The sequence below is a fragment of the Chlamydotis macqueenii genome, chromosome Z (genome assembly GCF_036417535.1).
Source record: "Chlamydotis macqueenii isolate bChlMac1 chromosome Z, bChlMac1.mat, whole genome shotgun sequence".
Taxonomy (NCBI): Eukaryota; Metazoa; Chordata; class Aves; order Otidiformes; family Otididae; genus Chlamydotis; species Chlamydotis macqueenii.
The window spans coordinates 76,482,602-76,505,640 of record NC_141593.1 but is presented as its reverse complement, the minus strand read 5'-3'; the positions used below and the strand labels follow the sequence as shown (position 1 = coordinate 76,505,640).

General features: G+C 37.3%; 1 protein-coding gene across 1 annotated transcript in view; it reads right to left on the bottom strand.

The window, feature by feature from the left end:
* Positions 1-23,039, bottom strand: part of VCAN (versican) — a 113,522-nt gene that overhangs the window by 25,978 nt on the left and 64,505 nt on the right. Inside the window, exons 8-10 of the mRNA XM_086770269.1 lie at positions 5,330-10,831; positions 3,053-3,166; positions 1,356-1,469 (exon numbers count right to left, since the gene is read on the bottom strand). Of these exons, the coding sequence (XP_086626395.1) occupies positions 1,356-1,469; positions 3,053-3,166; positions 5,330-10,831 (5,730 nt within the window). The remainder of the gene's footprint in view (positions 1-1,355; positions 1,470-3,052; positions 3,167-5,329; positions 10,832-23,039) is intronic.

Below are 23,039 nucleotides of genomic sequence, written 5' to 3'. Positions count from 1 at the left end.
CTACCACGGTACTCAGAGCCACTCACTACTATGGATTTGCTGGAATGTGGGGGAGGAGGAAGGGAGTGAGAACATTTATTTCTTTTGTTGTGAAAACACTGTCAACTATAATTTTGGAGAACAGAATCAGAAAGTCCTTTCAACTTACAAATTAGCCAGACTACTGAAAAAGTTGAACAGTGAGAAGTGCTGGACCTAGTCAGATTTGAGGGTTTTCAGCTCTAACAAACAAATCTCTATAGGGCCAGCAGGAGGAGTTTGCAAACTGCCTTTCACTGAAGATGAAAAGCAAACATGAAAATACAAAATATTAATTAAACAAATACAAAGATCTAGTTCATTCACATGTGACCAAAACCATTCAACTGAAGAAAAAGAGAAAAGTATTTTCATAATCTTTAGAAAGTACACTTTAAAGCACCATTTCTTTTTGCCATGGAAATGCCTTCATTACTTGCACTGACCGAACAGATTTTGCTTCTCTATTCCTCCTCCTACATACACATATTGAGGAAGCATATTGCACTGTAAATATTTCTCACAAATACAGTGGGATTTCTAGCAGGCAACGTTCTAACAATTACAGAAACTTAGATGTTTAATCTGATCTCAGTTGTCCAGTTTAGAAAGCCTTTTGTAACTTCTTTGTAATTGTGATCCTGCACCTACTTTTCCTAAAATAATCACAGAACAAATAAATTTGACAATTCTGGGATTAAGTTGCCAAGGCTATGGATGGATATACAATCTGGCATATTCAGTAGAACTTTCCTGCTTTCCAGTGGCGCTTGTTGGAAGTGATAGGTTCTGATATGTTTTTCACAGTGTATGTAATTCTCAAGATAGAAGCTTGGTAAGAGAGTAACTCTGCTCCCACTCATTATCCCACAAGCATCACTACAGTAATGAAAGAACCTCGTTATGTGTCTTCCCAGTAGTATGCAAGCCAATATGAGCAGGTTGTTCTTGTTTTGGAGCCACCTGAAAGCTGTATGGCTGTCATTATTTTGACACAGGGACTGCCCAGTGTATCAGTTTATATTTGGTACAGCAGTAATGTGACTTCCAGTTAGATCAGTGTATGGATGGAGTTTGCTCTCATCCATCTGCAAAAGATGGTGCAGATGTAATCATAAACAAAAAGTCCTGAGCCACAGATCATGAGAGCCTAACATACTCACATTTTTTTAGCACTAAACATTATAATATTTTCTCATCACTGATGACTTCCCACAGATTTTGACAGCTTCTTCTATCCCCTCTCATCTTTAGGAGGCTTTGCCTAGTTACTCTAGAAGGATGTTGAAATGGAATCAGATTATCTTGATCATCATAGATTAAAAAATACACCTTACCTTGTTCACAGAGAGCACCTATATAGCTTGGCAGACACAGGCAAGTAAAGGTATTGAGACCATCTATACACGTGGCTCCATTCCGGCATGGGTTAGACTGACATTCATCGATATCTACAACATAAAGATAAAAGTGTTTTTATAATCCACCCACCTCCTAGAAGGGAAATGTTCTTCAGCCTTAGTAATAATTATTACTAGGATCAGTTCAATCCAGAAGAATGAAGTACTGCAAAAGATCCAAGTGACCGGTTTATTTGCATGATAACTGATTTCAGGACACATAACCTTAATTTCTGCTCATCCACAAGCCAAGAAGCAGTTTCCTCTTGAAATATGACAGTTTATATCCTGCATTCTGAGTCCTGAGTTAATTTATAAAATCTAGACCTTCAATCCCTCATTTTGTAGCTGAGAAGGAAGTTATATTGTGCAGTGTGTAGTATTTTCTCTTACTGGTAGAAAATTTGACTTGAGTCTGTGAGCATGGCACAAAAAATTCTCAGCAAGTACCTGGGACCTCAAATATCTTCACAAATCTCAAATATTGGAAATGTTATAATATACCATGAAACAGACTGCTAATTTCAGTCTGCAAAGCAGCATGCCTTGGCATCTTATGGGTTTGCATTTCTCATTTTTTCCTTGTCTAATCTTATCATGATAAGGACAAAGCAACATAGAGACCATGTCACTAAATGACCAGTCAGATAGTAATATTCATAATCATGCACCGGTTTACTGCTGAGCCTATGGCTCTAGAGTAAAGAAGTAACATTTCTCTCCCCAACTCCTCTGGCTGTTAAAATACCTTGTATTCACCTTTTAGATCAGAGCATTAGTTCATGTAATATAAATACTTTGTGCGTGTATTTGCACAGGTTATAAGCTAGTATATCTGTTTATAAAGATCATATGGTGTTTTCTAATGAGTGCTGTTCTTCTGAAACAACCACAGGTTAAACTTCGATAAAGATTTTTCAGACATTTTAGTCCACGGTGAATTGCAGGTAGTCATGTTAAAATATAAGAGAGAATTTAAACATATCTAGAAATCAACAAATGGTTGTAGAATCTAAGGAATAATTGCAGCATCATGTGAAAGGCTTTCTTTTTCTGAATGGTACCGGTGAGTCTCCTGCAACCCACATCCACAACAGGTAAACCCACAGGTCACAGACAGCTTGAAGAGATCCTCAGCTAGAAGAGTTATCAAAATACTAATTTATACCAAAGATGTATATGACTATGATCCTATTTAAAATTTACTTGAAAAAAAATCAGCTAGCATTCAGCGCTCAGCTTCACAGTCACATTTGGGATTAGTTTATTTTACCTCCATTTGAAATAATTACACAAAGCTCTTAAGGAACTATCCCAAATATTAACATTTATTTGGTTTTATCTGATGTATTTATGAATTTGGTGTTATGACTTCTAGGTCATGTATTTCACTTACAATTCTCTTGTTTGTGTACGCACACATCTGTGCACTTTATGGAGAGAGAAAAAATGGGTAAGTGGACCTCCTTCATTTTATTATTCTCTTCTAAGTAAGGCCTCACTGTAGATTTTTTCCAATTTCTATGTATTCTTCAACTTCAAAACACATCGCTACTTCTGCAGATCTCATGTATGAAAACTTTATAGTTGACTAAATCTGTAGACAGTCCAGTATCTAGATGGCATCAGCTTACCTAATTCACACTGCTCGCCATTGAAGCCTGGCAAACACGTACAGATGTAAAATGAACCACGTGGATAACAGGTACCACCATTAAGGCAGGGATTGCTTTTGCATGGATCTTGGCCTGTTAAATAAGTAGAAAAAGAAAATTTACTCTGTCGCCTCAAAGAACCGGTGTGATTTTGAATTTTTGGAAGAAGAAATCTTTCTTCATTTCTGCACTGATGTTGCAGGTTTTACTGTAGTTACAGAAACTATATTAACATAATAGACTACTGGGAATAAGATAGCTTTGTAACATAGTAAATCTTATTTTCAGGCATCACTATTTTCAGCTTTAACAACAACATGGCATTTACTATGAACCAGTATAAATAGTTATCAGAATTACACTTTTTCATAGCAATTTGTACTATATTTGGCAGTCATGATATTATATTGAAGATTTAGTTTGCATGACATGACAATTAATTATAGCAGAAAATAGTTAAACATGTGCAAAATGAATGGAAAAAGCTTTTTTTTTTTGAACAGGGTTAGTTCATGTAGAATGATTGGGTACACAGAACATACTGGCTAGCTGCTGTTGTTTCACTTTGTTATATTTAATCAGTCAATGCCCACAGAGTCTTATTTCTTTGAAAGGATGTTTTTACACATGCTTGCTTCCCATCTGTCTTTCTAAAAAAACACATTTCAAGAATACAAATAAAGGTACTGAATACACTCGTAACTGGACTAAACATTAAGATAAAAGCTTACCTGCTGTGAAATCCTCAGTTGTTACGGGACTTATCATTTAAATAGCTTTTCCTTGCAGAGCTTTATGCCTTCTAGTGATGTTTATTTCAACTGACTTTACATACCTAGGTATTTGCATTTGATTTAATGCCTAGGAACAATCACTCACACAAACAAGTAAGCACTAGATAACCATTTGTAAGCATTAGCTTCTCTGAGTTAGAGCAAAATCTTTAAGACAATCCTTCTGGGATTCCAGAAAGCCCTGGCTTTGAAAACTTACTGAATGGGTATGAGAGTTCTGTAACCTAAGTTAATTCAGAGACATGAGAAAAGTTTAGATTTTTGGTTATGTTTTTCCAAGACAATCTGACCATGTTTTATGAAATAAAAAATAAGTAACATGTATTTTACCCTTGTAATTTAGACATTCAAAGAAGCAGTCTTCTTAAAGTACCAGATTTCCGATCTAGTTACTAGAAAGCAGAAGGTTCAGCTGAAAGCTTCTAGAAAAAAAAATCCCCTTTACATAAGTTCTGAATCATAATTAAGTGGGCAGGATCTTGCTTTGTAGGCTTTGGAAAGAATCTGATCGACTCCATAAAATAGGGTGCTTGTTTTAGGACTGCTTCCCTGAAGGTCCCGAATGTAGGGCTACGTTAAGCACCTAACTATGTTTATTGTGTGTTTACTGTCTGTCCTTCTATGGACTGGATATTTTCCCAGCAAACATTTTCAAATCGACAACTACATGGATTATTTGAGGAAAAATAATAGAAAACCCTAAAAAATTAAGACAGTTCAGTTTTTTCCTCAGCTATATCTAGATAAAATATGAATTGCAGCAACTCTACTCATACTGATCCTCCCTGTATCATCTGTGTATTTGATTAAATGCTGCGTAATAACCATTACATAAAACAAAATACTGTGGCAAATAGCATCTAGCAAAAAGATATGTAATTTATAAGAGACTGTATCAACCAGTTAAAGCCACAAACAGGCTAAAAACATTAAGTCTCTGTTTTCTTTTGTCTGGAAAGTTATCTTGTAGGCTAAGAGAAGTTAATTTTCACAGAAAATTCTGTTCCTAAAATGCACACTAGATCTGTTCTTTAAGTCAACAAGAAGATGATGTAAACCAACCCTACCTATAAACCAACTGTACAAGCATATCATGCTAACACAGAAAAGCCATCAGACGAAATTATCTGCTAGAAATTGGAAAATAAAATAATTACAGCTGAATTCTCTACCACAATCAATGTTACCTTCCTGTCTCTTAGAACTGGCTGGTCATCTCATGTCTGATCCAGAGGTCGATGATGCAAACACTCAGGAAAAGTCACTGAGTTTGAGTTTCGGTACCCCCATCCTACTTCACTTTGTAGGGGTTGCAATCATGATGGTCTAAAAGCTTGAGGCTCACGAGTTCTGTTGTGATTTCACACGGTGCTCTGATTGTCATACCTCTTATCAGATTTAAGACACACATTTACAAGTATCATAACAAACATATACAACAGTGATCATATTGGGAAGTTACCTGGAATTTGCACTGCTGTGCCTTCAACTGAACCCACACTGGTGCCAATCAGGAAATCTGATCCATTAGTGACTTCCGGAAGGGAAAATGATGAAGTTACAAGTTCAATGGTATTTGGTTCCTCAGAGCTTATCGTTGACTGCTCGTTTTGATAAAGACTGCTTCCAGGGGCAGTGCTGTTTGTTGCAATGTTAGAAGAAATTGTTGTGATCTCCCCTAGACCAAACAAAGCTGATGATTGTGTTTCTGTGCTTCTATCCAAAGGTTGTGAAGATGAAGCTAGCATTGTAACTGCTTCCTGGTCAGGCTTAGATACTTCACTTTCAATACTACTGAATGAATCTGAAACAGGTGTGGTAGAAATCCATATCTCTCTCTCAGTACTCCTGTCATCTTCTTGATGGGTGTTGTTCATTCTCTCTGAGGAAGCTTCAACTTCTATTGTGCTAACTTCCAGAACATCCGTACTCACTCTTTCTCCAAAATTCAGAAAAGCAGTAGGTAAGACATGTATTGATGGAGAAGCTCCAGAAACAGTAGCTTCTTCCTCTACAGCCAAATCAGTCACAGAGGTTTCTGTCTCCTCTGTCCTGTCTGTTACAAGCCCATTAAAGTGAGGAGTACTTTCAGTAGCTGTGCTTTCTGAAACAGGCTTGGGAGAAAACTCCACCAGAGAAGACTCTGTTCTGTTGAGAAGGTCTGTAGTGGGTGGTTTATACGTCGCCGCAATATCAGAACTAACCTCTTTGAAGGTTCCTTCTGATGAAGGGTCAGACTGATCCAAATCCTTTGATGATGACGTACTTGGAATTATTACCTCGGGATACTCAGATACTCCATTAACTAACTGAACAGTTACTGAGGATTTAGGAGTTTGAGGTACAGAATAAAAGCTCACCGAATCTGTTTCTTCATACTCTGCTGATGCTGATTTTATGTTTGTGTATACTGTAGGTTGCTTTTCTTCATTCTTGCTAGATGATACAGTTGTCAGTTGGAATGTACGCTGTGTGGTTGCAATACTTCCATCAAGTATGTCTGTGGTCAAAGCCTCTTCTGTTTCAGTAGTTAAAACTGGTGTAAGAGAAGGAACCACAGTCTGCTTATCATCCAGTTCTTCTTGGCCCATTCCAGAAAAGCCAGAGACAGAGATGGTTTCACTTTGATCTGCTATTACTCGGTTGTTTTCTTGAGTATTCAGTTTGTAGGTGTCTTCCGTTGTGCTTGTCACATGTTTAGACTCATAAGGCCCATGAGGGCTCACCAGTGATGGTACTGTTGGAAGGAAAATGCCCAGTTCAAAGAGTTTGGTAGTGATGAGAGTTTCTGTTGCAAACTTCATGGCATTCCCTGAACCCAAATCCTTGTCATCTGATTTTGGCCCATGCCCAGCTGTTACTGATTCACGACTTGGCTGGCTGGAAGTAGTAAAAGAAAGACTATCACCAGGTCCAAGTATCTTCTCTTTGGTTATGGAAAATCTAGGTGTTGAATCGTAATTCCCCCGTTCAGATGTCAGGCTATCCTCATCACCATATGTTGATCGTATGACAGGATTTGGCATTGTCTGAACACTTATTATATCTTCAGGCATTGATTTTGAGTCATCCATGTCTATAATAGCTGTTTCTTCTGATGGGATTTGAAGTCGTTCTTCAATTAATGTAATATCACCATAAACAGAAACGTTCAATATAACACTTCTGTTATCATCAATCATGGGAATAACTTTCTCATATATCCCAATATCACTTGTTAGTTCTTCTGATGTAGCTGTCTTTGGTTGAACAGCAGATGGATTTGCCACAATCTCTTTTTCGTCTGTAAAAGGGGATGCTGGTCCTGTGGTCACAGTCTGTGATCCATCTATTGGTGCCTCTGTTGTTTTAACTTCAGAATAAACTCCCCCAGGAAAACTAGATGAAGCATTTAGTTTTACTTTTGACACAGGAGGTACTGACAAATGAGTAAACATATCAGGAGAAGATGAATCCAAAACAGCGACCCAGCCAGATCCTTCCCCAGAGCTTTCAGGTAATACCCTGCCTGGCATTTTCGTTGTTGACGTTACAAGTGATTCTTCTGTTTCAAGACTAGGAGTTCCACTCAGTATTACAGAAACAGGAGTTATGCCACCTTTAATCAGCAAATGTGAAGCTTCCTCTTGAGAAACAGCTCTAGAAGTAGCTGTTGTCCTATCTGTTTCATTTTCTCCTCTCCTATAGTTAGTTTCCTTATTGTGAGATTCTTCAAGCGTAACGAAATAATGTGTCATCTCTTTAATCTCTTTAGAGCTGAAGCTCTTGGAACTCTCTTCTGTTAAAGCTGGGGAACTGGTGGTCACTGAGCTGGGGAACTGGTCTTCTATTTGTGACGGCAGCTCATTCACAGCACTTGTAACTTCTTCATTAACTTCAGCATTTGATTCAGGGATTCCTCTTTCGAAGTCTTGTGTCTTGTCGGTTAAAAGTTTGGGTCTCATGTTTACAGGATGAGAAGTCTGAGGACTTGAAGTACTCATTATTTCTTTAACAGACAATGGCACTACAGAAGGAATAATAGCAAGGTCATCTCCTGATCCTTGTCCTGAAAATAATGGATCACCCACGAGCTCATTATTTGTCAGCTTTTCTTCTTTAGGTGTCAGAAATGATCCAGGAATATCTTTTGTAGGGAAAATTTTTGGTATCAGCTCCTCATCTTGCTCTATGTCTATAACTGGAGAGCTTATATATTTCCTTTCAGTCTTTACAGGCTCAGTTACTCCATCATCATTAAATGGCAAAGGTATTTTTTTTACAGATTCAGTTTCTAATTCCTTTTCTTCTGAAAATGGACTGACAGTTGGAACACTTAAAAATCCTAGATGTTCTTGGTTAGCCTGGGTACTTTTGAAGAATGGGTCTGTTGTTGTTTCTTCAGAAGATTCTATAACTTTTGGTGAAATTTCCCTTTGACTTTCTTCCCCAGAATGTAAATCTTCCACCAAAGGAATCTTTGTAGTAAAAGCTCTCACTGTAAGTTCATCAATTGTTTTCTCTTCCGTTCTCATGTCAGTTACAGTTCCCACTGTGGTTACTTCATGTTCAGTATTTGTGACAAGCTCATCAGGTTTGGTAGTGAAGGTGTGATCCACAGATGGTGGGCTGACAACTTTTTTGTCATGCTCCTCTTGCGTTTCTGGTGCTCCAGTGGGTGAAACTGCTGGTTTTGGAAATGATTCAATGAATGAGTCTGCTTCTCCAGAGCCTTGATCACTAAATGAGAAAGTGCTTCCAAGTATTTCTTCAGTAGGTCCATTAGACATTAGTTTTGTGGTGCTGCTGTCACCTTTGAATTCTTCTCCAGAGCCATGCTCAATTAAAAGAATTTTGCCTAATGAGACAGTTGAAGAACTAACTTTTCCATTTTTGCTTTCTGTAGATTCAGCTACTGCTTTTATACTGCCAGTACCATGTGTCATCATGATGTTGTGAGGGCTGTTACTAACCACTGACTCTGGAGGTGATGTGACTTCGCTTGTTTTAAAATCCTCAGTTGTAACTTCTGGTGCAACATGAGATATCATCTCTTTTCTAGAACTAGGACTAGATTTTACTTCAGAAGGAGCTGTGTAAGTTGGTTCTGTTCCCTGGGTTTGTTCTCCTGGGTTTGGTGTACTAAACATATCCTGGGACATCGGGCTTGCTACTTCAGAATCCTTTGTCAAGCCATCTGACCCAGTACTTGAAACTGATATTGCTGATGCATCTTCTCCATATTCTGTTGTTGCATTCTTCAGTGAAGCATCATCTATGCTGTAAACTTCTCCTTCATACTTTTCTGTTTGTGTTTCAGTGACAGGCCTTAATGGAACTGAAGTCAAAGTAGCAGTCTCAATGGTAATGTCTATGTCTCCAGAACCTGGATCAATAAACGGGAAGTCAGTACTTACCACTTTTCTTGTGGGAACCCCTGAAAATATGTCTGCTGGTTCTTCTGCTGATCCTTCACTTATAAAAAGCTTCTTCTCTCTCAAGTGAGGAACAGTCGTGGCCTTTTTGGTTTCAGAACTTATGGTATCTGTTGTTGGTACTGTTTTTCTGAGCAGGGTGGGCTCTTGACTTACAGTTCTGACTTCGCTAGCAGTGGTCTCAAGTTCATTCAACTCCGAATTTCCCTCTGCAGCAGTAGCCAAATTTTCCTGACTTGAATAAGCTGTGGTCTGTATTTCTTTTTCTTCTTCAATATTCTTTTCCGTTACAAAAGAGCTGTCAACTACTTTTTCCATAGTAAACTCAGACACAGAATTGGTGGCAACAGTTACTTCTGAACTTTGATCAAATGCAGAGGAAAGAGCGCTTATTTGGCTGGGCAAAGCAGAGGTGATTCCTGAAACAGTTACAGAAATTTCTGTTGGCAGTACTGTGCCAGAGTCCAAAGAAATATCTTGCATTGAAAGGGTTTCTGTTACTGCTGTTTCTCTTGTCATGGCTGAAGTTATAGTGATGTCCTCTTCTACATCTCCAGAGCCTTCTAGAACTATAAAAGAAGTACTTGTCTCAGGCTTGGCTGTATGACTACTTTTTTCCAGAAGATTTTCAACAAGGGAATTTGCATGAAGTTTAATAGTTGATTTATATTGATCTCCTGGAGCAGGGGTTGCCTCTTCTGGAATAAGGTCTTTCACACCTATGCCTACAGCAGCAGTATTAAAAACTGCATCCAGAGAAGCAGTTGCAGCAGAACTTTCCACAGTAAATGCATCAGGAGCAGAAGTTATACCATAATTTTTTTCATCATCTTCCTTTCTTGACATTGTCACAATTTCTGAGAAGACAGAACTGGATAAATCAGATTCGGTGGAGCCATCTCCAGAAGATTCGCTGGTAATCAAAAGCAAGTTTTTTGTACTGTTAGTAGAGTTTTCCTCAGTTCCATGCCATGTTACGGTCTCTTTATTTTTTTGCAGAGACTGCTCATATGAAGAAGTAACAGCTATTGATTTATCTGTTGTGGCAACTTCTGACTCACCACTATAAACAGGTTCTAACATTGCAACATCTGCTGTCGGTTGTGTAACTTCTAACGCCCCTTTTACTTCTCCAGCTTTGCTTGGTTGCACAGTACCAGAAGCTTCAGTTTCAGGTATTATAAATGTGTTTGTTTCATTGATTTGAGAAAAGGTTACATTTTTGGAATGTGCAACGCTTTCAATTTGGTCACTTCTTGCTTCCTCAGCTTTTGTGCTCTTAGGTGCACTAGTAACTTGTTGCTTTCCGTTGATGAATTGCAAAGCTGGAGGAGTTGTAACATCAGTAGTATTTTCACAGTCTTCTTCTTCTTCAAAATCTATAAGGTTTGGAAAGAAAGGATCCAATAGTATATATTCAGACGAATCCTGCACCGAGTCTGAAGTACAGGGTTCAGTCTGAGCTGATTCTGCATCAATATGAGGTTCATCTATTGTATGAGGAAGCATGTGGCGATTGAACAGATCCAAAAATTCATTCAGCGGATGATCTGCAAAAAAAAGAGAGCTTTTCATAATCCCTAAGTGACAGCAATGGTTGCGTATTATAGTAGACAGATGAAGTACAAGCAATCCACCAGAGGAAAAAAAAAATAACAAAGAAATTCAAAATGAAACATAGCAAATCCAATGTATTCTTCTATTGACACAGATAAAAGCTGCCGCAGTATTTGACTTCTAGTTGAAGATCTTGTGTATATTGAACACATTGATTATGTAATGCTGTCGATTGCCATGCGTGCGTAGTCCCAAATCCACACCTGAGCTAACTTATCACACACAATTCAGCAAAGATAAGAAATGAACAAGATGAAAATTATTTTTAGTCCAAAAGACCCTGGTGCCAACCTGCAGCAACTGCTTCCATGGATTTAAGACACTAGCTGACTTTTAACAAAAATTAAACTTAGACAAAGCTAAGTAAGGCAAAGTCTAAAATGAAACAGTACATATAGAACATGCCTCTGCAACTCCATTTATTCCCAGCATAGAGTAATTCAAATTACTAGGATCACCATAAAAAACTACATCAATTGCTCTATTCTTTACACTTGGACTCTAGGCCAGTAAAGTCAATCTCATTTTACAAATTTGTTCCTGTTTGGCATTATAAAGCATTATGAAGCAAATAAGAAAAAATATTCCAGATTCAAAAATCAATCACCGTTCAGACAGTAACATGAGTAAAGTCCAGCTATTTTCTTCTGCTATACTGCCTACTTTGAATTATTTACACATTTCCACAGATCACAAACCTCTCAATTTTTTTTTCTAGGTGGCCAAGCAGATACAGAGGAGGAAGGAAGTTCTAAGTAGAAAAGGTTTTAGCTGCAAAAGCCCTCATTAATTCCTCTAAGATTTATGATGTTAAACCCCATATATACTTTTAAAATGTTTCCTCTCAGCACAAACGTTACTTCAAACCTCCTATTCCACACCATAGATGCTACCATCATTTAAAAAAAAAAGAAAAAAAAGGAAAAAAAAAGGAGATATAACAGACTCAGAAAAAAAAGTCACATTTCAGGCTTTGTTAACTAACTTGAAGGCAGCAACTTTGTGCTGAAATCTTATTCCATGAATGTGTCTTTCTTCTGAGTCCATGTTTGCAACCCTTTTTTTTCCAAAGCAAAATTACTGTTTGCTGATATAAACTGGTGTAGCCATCTGCCAGCAGAGGATCGGAACCAACATACAAGACTCCTGCTTTACAGCATCGTCAGTAATGATTGCTCCCCAAAGAATATTTGCAGGTATTCTGGCATACCCAGTATAAGACAGAGTGCACCTTTAAAGTCAATCTTCCTCGTTAAAACTATTTACATTACATAAAAAAATTAGAACCTGACAGGTAAAGTATTTCATTAGTTTGAAGTAATTCCTCTCCATATGAACATCATTTAACATCTGTGGCTACTGAGCCCTCAGAGACAGAGTAATCAGGCGATCATTCTGGAAAGTAATGTATTGAATCATATTAAACTGACACAGGGCACTGTGAAAGGCTTGTGATTCTTTGGCTTGAGGCGTTTTGTGTGTGCAAATTGACTGCAAGGTGGGTCTTGAAAAGGTGATTGCAACCCTACCAAGAATTTATGTTCTAATATCTCACTCACTGTGTTTACAGCTAAACTCATGAGGTATTACTGAATCTTCATTTTCCTAAACCTCCAGCCGAAGAGCAAATGGCAACTTCAGGTCTGTTTTACCAAGAACACATAATAAGGTGCCCTGAATCTGAGGCTTTGATATAATTGTTAACCAACTTGGGAAAAATTAGGATCCATGACAGCCTTACAGAGAATAAATCACCCTCAGCATTCTGTATTTTCACTAAAATATTCACTTCGTACAGCACTAAGCTCAGTGTTCCCAGCGCAACAAAAAAAAAAAAGGTTGTTTTTAACCTCATATCTGCCTGGCTATTCTATATTGGCCCAATGAAGCCTGCTGTTTACTTTGCATTACAACTCTATGCTCTATTAGATGACTACAGAATCGAAACTCCTTCTCTGTCCCTTGCATGTGCTTGTTGAGAGTTGTTTTATGCAATGCCTGTAAAGAAAGAATTTATCCCTGTTGCTTCCTCCGGTAGGTTAGAAATATTTACAGAGGCTGTCCGATGCCAGAGAAGAATATAGCTTCTGCAGCCATTTATCTGAGTCTCCCCAGATTTTCCTTCTAAATTTTGTTCAAGCAGAAAAGTAAGAATTTAGTTATTTGTCCAAGATTTGCAATTTGCTGTGCAGAAGCATGTTTAATAATATGACTTTCAGAACCCACAAATTTTAGCAAACAGCAAGGCTAATCATACTGAGGAATCATATTTTCATAAAAGCAGAAGCTCTAACTGACACAGAATTGTACACCTTCTGTTCAAAACTGTGAATGCAAAAACACATGGGAATTTAATAACTGAAAGGGGAATGGCAAGTCAAAGCTGCCAGCGAGCTTTGAGAGTTTCCAATTCTCAGTAAATTCACTATAAAATAACTACATCAACATACAGATCCATAGAACCACATCTAGAAACGTGCATGGGCCAGAAAGATGGCTTGTACTGCGTGCACAGCTTAAGAAGGAATAGGTATAAAAACCTGGTGCATAGGCTAATGTGGCGTAAGGATAATTATGATTTCACAGGCAGCTGTTAGGATTGGGTGCACAAAGCACATAGCGTGCTTTTGCACAGAACTATACATTTAAAAACATTATAAAACCTGGATGGGACTGGATAGGTTGTAATTTGTAGGAGGGTACCCTGACTAACAAGTTCTGACCAGTGTATTACTTTTGTAGCAGCACACACCTGGGAGTCCCTCAAATTACTAGCTCATGCTAAATCATTTATGGTAGGTAATAAATTTAATGAACAACATCTGTTTCAAATTCGCCTAGAAGACATATACAAATTCTTACATAGGCAAAGATCTCTATCAGACCTTACTTTTACTTTGTTAGCTTTTTCAAGATCTCACATGCCACAAAGAGCCACATGAAAGAACCTTTGCTGAAGGTATGATATTCCAGTAATAAGCTTTCAGAAGGCTCTTTCATTAAATACTAAGCGGTTCTGTTTCATTTTTTTTTTTTCCAAGAAAAAAATAAACAGCTTTTAAGAAAACAGTAAAGAATCCAGTTTTTAATTAGAATTTCTTCTCATTTCTAGAGCTTTGATTAGCAGTGTTAGCAATCAAGTTGCCAATGCTTTGGGTTAACAACTATGGAAAATTCTCTTAAATCTCAGAGCTGCTCAATAATCTATGTAACAATATAGCGCATGTAACATATAACCTTGACCTCTAAGAATAAGCAAGACTCTAGGATGAAAACCTAAGTGCTACCATAAAATACACGGGAGGTAAAAGTCTTATCTGTTAAACTGGTTTGTTAGGCCCTTAGAGTAGATAGATGAACACTCGCAATAGTTTTAAACTGGCTAGATGCAGCTGACGTCTGTTCCTCCTATTTATGCCCATGTCCATTCCAGCTACAGACCTGAGACTGTTAATCAGAGACAAAATGAGGATTTTAAAGGAAAGGAGTTTGGCTTCTAAATATGTTCGTCAATAGTTCACACGTTATCATGGCAGACAAGCCAAAAGAAGCACTGGTTCAAAGAGGTGCTTTGTTACTATGACTCCAAGAAAAAAAAAAAAGTAAAACCAAGTAGCTAAAAAAGTAGTAAAACAGGGTTGTCAGTTCAGACTGACAATCCAAAATCCTAGAGGAAATTTATCAGTAAATCCTTTTACTGAGGACAGTGATGAGGTATGCACTGAAATAGAGATGGAATAGGTAGGTAGATGACTGCATATGAAGCCTGGAGTGTTTCTTGATCTATTTAATACGTCTAGATATTTTAAATTACTACATGAAATAGGCAACTATCTCAGTAACAGTCAACTACGCTTAAGGAATGGAAATTGCTCTGGCTACAGGGTGTTTTTAGCCCCAAAGGGAGTTGACTGCTATCATGTATAACCACAAAGCAACCGACTGAGGTGCCATTAATTTCCATTACAACCCTCCCAGTGACAACTGATTCTAAACCCACATTAATTTTTCACTGGATCAAATATAAAAGTTGCCTCCATGTTACTGATGGACAAACTAATTTCTGCACATCCAAAACATGGGTAAGCTGTAGTAACATATTTTCTTGAGAAGAGTTTTCATGTTCTACCAAAGTGCTTTTCCAAGATCATTTTTGAGGCAGCAGGCAGTAAAAAGCATTTTCTCTCTCACAAAACTTCTAAGTAGCTGAAGAATAATTAATAGAGAATTAAATAAACAACAGATTCTGATGTTTTCCAAACTTAAAAAAAAAAAAACCAACAGAATATTTCATTCAGAATACTTACAGATTTAGCACGGTTTTGTGAAGTCTCATTCAAAATATGACTGTTAGCATCTAATCTGGCATCATGCAGTTAACAGAATTTCACCTATAGATTCCTGCAATTTCTCCATTTTTTGCTTCAGAGCAACATATTGAGTTGTTTGTGAGATAATAGTGTTCTTTCGTAGAATGACTACAGGTCTGATAAATCCATTAAATTCACAGAAAAAAAAAATCATTAAATGTTCTGTAGACTTTGAATCAGGCCCTACATTTTGATTAGAATAGAGCTAAAAAGAAAAAAAAAATAATTTAAAAAGAAGACCAAAAACCTTTCAGACTGTTTGTTTCGAAAACATGTGTTTCATTGCATAATGTGACACCATCACAAACTCCAAAAGGTTCACTACTAAGAACCCATAACCATATGGCAGGTTAGCATAAAAAAAAACAAAATAGTTCGCATTAGTCAAATTTCCTCCTGCACTTGATAACCAGAAAATTTTGGGTTTGGCTTCAGTAGAATTACATCAGAGTGAATTTAGATCACAGTATGACTAAAATGTCATTAAAATATTGTATATGGGTTTTTGTACCAAATTTCTGCAAATGTAACATTCGACAACTGTGAAAAAGGTAACGCAGTAACTTGCAATGAAAACAAAAAACATTTGTCTTAGAGAGAAAAGCAGTAAACAATTCAATTTGAGATTAAAATTGAGAAAATCTAGGGGCTTTTCCCCCTGTGCATACTTGTTAACTATGTTTCCATGTTAAGTCATCTTGGTTCTTTCCCAAAGATATGTACTCTAAATTTATTTTTATATGCCTCCTCTTCTTTACTACATTTGGTACGCACAGTACCAGAGTCATCACCTCCTGCAGGAGACTCACTTCACACGTAACAATAAACTTGCACTCTCTGGTAACAGCTTTAAACATCACCTCCAACTCATCCGATGCTCTGAGATCAAGGTCAGAGGTGTCTGTGACTAGGACCAGGGGACAAGCAAAATATCTAATACCTAGCAGGTAGCACAACGGTTCAGCTCATCATGGAAGAACAGACCATCAGCTTACGTAGGCTGTGAAATTAGAATCATAAAATCATAGAATTGTTAGGGTTGGAAGGGACTTTTAAAGGTCATCTAGTCCAACCTCCCTGCAAGAAGCAGGGACTCCTTCACCCAGACCAGGTTGCTCAGAACCTCATCCAACCTGGCCCTAAATGTTTCCAGGGATGGGGCATCAACCACCAATTCAAGACTCAAGTCAGACGTCTTAAGCATCATAATACGTATTGATCAGATCCTTACTTGTTCAAAAAACATTATTCTTAGAAAGTCATTGCAGGAACAGATTGCAAAAATACACTATGAAAAGCACACTGATGGCAATGAGGACCAAAGGCAAATGCATGAATCGTTATCTTCCTCATTTTTGTACATCCACAGAATTTTCTGCAGATTGAAGCTGCTGTGAAAAGCAGATCCAAACAGATAGTACACAGAATAATTCAGGAAACATACACCCCATGTTTGATCAAGACTCTCTGAATAGCCTAAATGAATGGCTTTAATGTGTTATTCCAACATCCGTGCACATTTGGCACTCATGACAGGTTGGCAAAGGTGACCTAACAAGAGCGAGTCTACAGTCAGTAGACTTAAATTCAGTCAACAGGTGTCTCCAATTCATCTGGAAAATATTTAGGAGTCCACAAAGTAGAAGAGGTTCAAAATGGTTTATTTAATCCCTCTCAAAGTCCAGTGAAGCCTCGTATCTAGGCTTGGGAGAGGATCTAGCATGAAGATAGACTTAAATAGCTTTATGTCATATATTTACTCCCCTGAACCACAACTCTGCCAGATCTGCAGTCTGGGTGGATTCAAGCAGTTTTGTGGCTATGGCTTGCTGAAAATCTTCCAGGAAAACAAAACTCAATCAATTCCACAGGAATGTGTCAGTCTGATTGAATATATTTTGTTTTAAAAGTATACTGAAGAAGTGCTGAAACGATCTGACAAGACTGCCTCCATAAAAACAAAAAAAAATTTTTTTTTTTTGTTTGTGTCAAAACCCTTGTATTTAGGTTTTGGGGTTTCCCCCCCCCCCCTTGAAATATTGCATTTAAATTGGAAGAGAAAGCTTCAATTTTTCAGAAATAAAACAGTCTGATAACATCTTTTGGGCCATTTTGTTTCATAGAAAAGGGATTTTTAAAATTGTTCTTTTCATCTCATTTCAAAAGAAATAAGATTTTGAAATACAGATGTTTCCTGCTGAAGGAAAATTCCAAGTGTCAGCCTTCAGTACATGCAATTTCTCTAACTTGTGCCATCTTGTAATATCATTAACCTACCTAAGCACGGTCAAAGTGCAACAGTGCTTCAGGCATACCCCATCCATTTCATCAGGAAAAGGTGGGAATACTGCCAAGGAGCTGGTCTGAAGTGTTAAAGAAACATGGCTACTATTATACACACCTAAGTAAAAGACAACTAAGAAAGGTCCAGAAATAATTAAATTTTTTATTATTTTATTCCTTCTACCTCACATTAACATGAGTAGTATGTATGATGAGGTATAGTAAAATCTAGTTCTTGATTACTGTTCAGTCTAAATAAACAAAAGGTTTTATTTAGTTCAGTTTAAAATGTTCCCCAGCTGGATATATATTTCTAAAAGTTTTGTTGATTTTGGCTGCCTTTAGAAATGCTTAAGGATGTAGGGCACATTTCAATAAGTTTATTTTCTTACCTTCTAAATTTTAGTAAAATTTATCTTTTGTTTTCCCTCTGACAGTCAAAAGAGAAGTTTGCACTTTTTAAATCCTATCAGCAGTAAAAAAAAGATGTAATCACATGTAAATGGACATTGCACAAAAATCTCAACTACTCAAGTAAATTTCTGGAAGAAAATATTTGAAAAGAATAATTTTTGAACAGCTGGCTGGGTAGGAGTTGAAAGTCATTCAAGGTGGGTGGTCAGTCTTGCCTACTCAAATTCAGTTATCCAGTCTGCTTTACCATATCTGAGTATCTCTGTTTCCACGCAAGACATAACCCTGTTGAAAAGCTGAGTAGCAGTCGCTGGCATGTTCCTAAACTGCAGCCTTTTTACAGCTATACCATTCCCTCAAGCTCCATCTTGACAGAGTTGCTGGCTATGACCAGAAACACCTGTGGAAAGTGGATGTCGCTTCTGTGGACATCTGTTTTGCACAGGGCTCTGGCCTGCATGTCTGTGCTTAAACACCCCTGCCAAGTTTTCAAGTAATAGACATGATGATGCAAAAACCATGTCAGAAATAAAGGAACCATTTTATTATAAAAGCATATCGTGAAGCCTTCTGGCAATCTCTGGTGTTTCCTTCAGCCTCATTACTTCCTGTGTTCCTCCCCTGACGCAGCAGTAAACTTGTTAAGAAAAAACATATTGAGTAAAATGTCAAGTTGTTAAAAATGGCAGCCTTGCAGTGTCAAGTCTAAGTGCCACCAAGCGCAGGATACAGTTCCCTGGATAATGATTGAATATTTGTCAAACAGTATTCTAAGAACTATTCCCACTTCCTTTCTACTGCAACATGTCATTAACAAAACGACGCTCCAGCCAGCAGTGTCTCCTCCTGAGCGGTCCCTGACACAAGCATCCTTCCAATGACAACATTTTACTTACTGCCTACAGAGAAGACAATTCTAAAACTCTGCAGGGCTAAACAACCCAAAACCAAACAACTGGCAAGTAATAAATCATTTGCTCCAGCTGAAATCCTAAACAAAGGAAAAAGTCAGACTGTGCAGTCACACGGTATCTGGATTAGCTGGTCTGTCTGGCTACATATATAGAAAAGCCCAACTCCACAGGACAAGTCACCAGGTCAGGTGGTAAACAGAAGACCTGGCTGGGAAGGAAAACAACTGCTCACCAAACCAACTTCTGCCTTGACCTCATGTGTGGTATTCCATGACTGAGGTGGAAACAGTGACATATCAATGGGTCTTGGCCTTTCCTAGCCCACGTCACCACCATCTCTTGGATAGGCTTACTCCACGTTACACCGGGGCAAACTCAAATGCTCCTGCCATTACACAGACTGAACAAGAAGGAACCAGTTCTGGCTCTACTAACATGGGAAGAGAGTGTTCCCTCCCAGAAGAACAAAAAAAAATTACTTATCACAAGAAAAATTTGGGGCAGAAGTCAAAATACTACAGTTACAATGTCAAAGCAGATGTTCACCATTCCACTGCTTCTGTAGCTGCTCAGATGTGAAATGGCCTGTAATGAATGTTCCTTCCCTGTCTCTTTCTCCAGTAATGTCAACAATATTTGGCTTTAGGAGCAAACTTACAGTATAGTCCTTAATGTGGCAGTTCTGGAAAAAAATTATGATCATATCATACTAGTGCAGGAGTAATGAAAGTTGGTTTACATAGTAGGCATGTGCTAAATTTTACTTTCTTAATCAAAGTAATATGTCTCAAAGGAGGAATTTTATGTGTCAAAAATAAAACCAGAAAATATTCTGATGTTCAAGCTCTTTATATATGTGGCTGTGTATTTATAAGAAAAGAAAGAAAGAGAGAAAGAGATAAAGAGAGTAAAAGAGAGAAAGAGAGAGAGAAAAAGAAAAAGAAAGAAAAAGAAAGAATGGAAGACAGAAGTAAAAGAAGAAAGAAGGGACAGAAGGAAGGAAGGAAAAGAAAGATAGATAAAAGTACAAGCATACATTTTCAGGAGGATTCTCTCTATGTAAAACTGCTTCATTCTGAATAACTCTGTTCAAAGAACTAAAGTTATGATTATGGTGATTACCCCACCTGATCTACCTCACAACACACTTTTTACAGATATCTGGAGAAGTTTAAGTATCTGTACTGCCACTTAGCATGATGTTTTTCTGATATTTTATCCCCTACAATTTTCCAAGCATCTTTCAAGTACTTCATAAGCACACTTTTAATTTAACATCTCCACAAGCCCACTGGTTGTGCAGCCAGCACTCAAAATCATGGCTGATTAGATACACTCTTTGGCTGCGATCCCTGCTCCTTTTGGGGAGAAATTTAGAGCTATTAATCATGTGGCAACATACACTCATTCTGTCATGGCAAATCTTTTTTTAAGCTTCAGTTTTCTTCATTGAAACACGAACAAAGCTTTGCTGGAATAGTCCATTGCGGGGCAAATCACCTGTGTCCTAGACCCATCTGCTTGTGCAAAATAACAAGAGCTACTACAGCACTACCAGTAGTAACTTCAGTTACTTCCTAAGATCTTAAATACAAATACATGTTTTAGAATATACAATTAGTCTGATTAAGCACATAAACAGCTACATACATGACACATGGATTTTCGCACATAGATCTCAGTCTTGTCCTTTGCAAATGTCAGTCAGAAGGCACAGAGTGGATTCTGTAATTGCAATTTCAATGGAGTATTCTTAGCAACATCCCTTGACTTGTAGAAAAAAAAAATGTGAAAAAAATTTCAAATTTAGCCATAGGGGTTAATAAACATGCTTGCTTTGGCTATTAAACATCCAAAGCAGCCTGGGGGTGAACCAGATTCTCAGTTAAACCAACATAAGGCTGTAAAAATCCCACTGCTGCAGACAGAATGACCCAAGTATGACTCTCTCTTTCAGACACAATTTTAGGAAAAGGAGTGCAGCACCATGTGCTTGAAAGCCTTTCGAAAAATAAGTACTAAACAGTATTTTGAGACATAATTTCTACCTGAAACAACTTTTAGGGTGCCTTTGATCCTCACACTTTCCTGAACTCTGTAAAGACATGTGAACAGCAGATGAAATAGAATAGCAGAGCAGAGCACAAAAGGAAGCCTGATGCAGTAAATGCTGTAGAATAAGCTTATAACAGGAGAAGATTCATCTGAGAGCAAGCTTAGTATACTTGTAAATATTTAACAATTTCATTGTTTGGAGCTGGGAAAAGAACACACAATACACACAGAGGATAAGCTTCTTTTTAACCATGCATATATAAAAATGAGAAATGCTTTAATTTTTCTTTTAAAAGCAGAATTTTTTCCATCTAGGTTTTTTTTTTTTTTCCCTTGGCAAAAAGGGAACATTTGTTTCGGAAAAATATTAATTTGTTTTAAGAATCACTTGGGTTTTTTTGACACAGATATGTTTGATGGAGAATACTTAAGAACAAAAGTTTTCAACCAACTGTAGCTTAAAACAGATGCTGAGCTGTGGCAAACCTAGTGCAGCACTAAAAACACAGCAAAGGGCACGGGCTTTTGACTATAAACCTATTAGCACAAACTCCATCCCATACAAACATGGTTATACGGCTACTGATCAGAATTAGTTCACACCTGACAGGCTCTGGATGTGGGCAGAATAAACTGATATAAAGCACGAGGCAAAAGACACTGTGACCACTGAAAAGCTTTTTCCAGGGTCACTCGCTATTACAACCCCATTATCACTACCTGGTTTCACCAGAGGGTATATATTCTGTGGTCTTCATCATTGCTTGTCAGTTGGACCACGTGCACACAGCATTTCCAAAGGACTCAATAATTTTGCTTGTAATATTTAACTAAACATGGCACTGGAAACTCACTACAAGCCTAAGTAGCAAACACGTAAGTAACTCAAGATGCATTTCACTCATCACTTCCAAAAAAAAAGAAAAAATGTTTAGACAAAATCCCACAATAAAATTTTACAAAAAATCCTGATGCTACTATGCTACTTTGTGCACATATAGGTATATTCTTTGCTGTTACTTTAGGAAAAAAAATTATATCAAATAAAAGGAATTTATTTTCGTAATGCCATAAACCTCACACTGAAACTAGGCAACTCGCACTTGATGAGGTACTATATGAAAAATCCAAGATAATGGCTAAAAGAAGTTTAAAATCAATGTTTCTTACGCACTCTTGAAGGTAATGCTGGGAAACAAAAAAGTAATGAAATGCAGCAGGAGTAATACCACAGCAGGCACGAATCTTTGGAAGATAAGATTGCTCCTAATTAGGAAAAAAATGCCAACTGCATTTCTCCTCCTCAGGAATTTCAGCTCTAACCATTAACAAAGAGGAATTTCTATACACTTTTTTTAAACTGAGTTCTCCTCATTTAAGCAAATATAGTAATATGGGATTGGTCAGACAAGTCCTAATGCAACTCACTGAGTTGTTTTTTAAAAAGTGTTAATTACTCCATAGAAAAATATAGATAACTTCAGCTCCATGTTCCCAAAGGCAACACAAAATATGCAGCAGACACTCCGAACACATTCTGACTTGTGCCAGGAAATAATTCACAAGGATCTTGAAAGACACTAGTGAGAATTATGTATATTATTGATCAAATTTATCATCTAAACATCTCCAAAAAGGGGCAAATAGAAGATGAACTGGCTGGATTAGCAAGGATTAATTCAATCATTAAATCTAACATGTGCAAAGAATAACTGCAAAAAAAAGACCACTGACAACTATATACTCAAAAAGAAAGAATAGCCAACAAATATTTTTAAAGTGCTGTTATCAGACTAATTATGAAGTGACCCACCTTAAGGGAATCATTTTCTATTAAGATCTTTAGCCTCTGAGCCACTTATAAAAATATCTTTATTTACATTTCCAGGATTACATCCTGTATTCACACAGAGTTTCACTGTATCCAATAAATCATTTAATGTAAAGTAAAATGATATATAGATAATATTTTATGAAAGAGGCAAAAAAAAAGAGGATATCTTCATCATAAGTACTAAGATTTGTCACAATCCGTATACATTCTGAAAACTTTGGAACAGAAAACCACTTTCCTCAAAAAAAGAATTATTCCATACTGTGTTTCC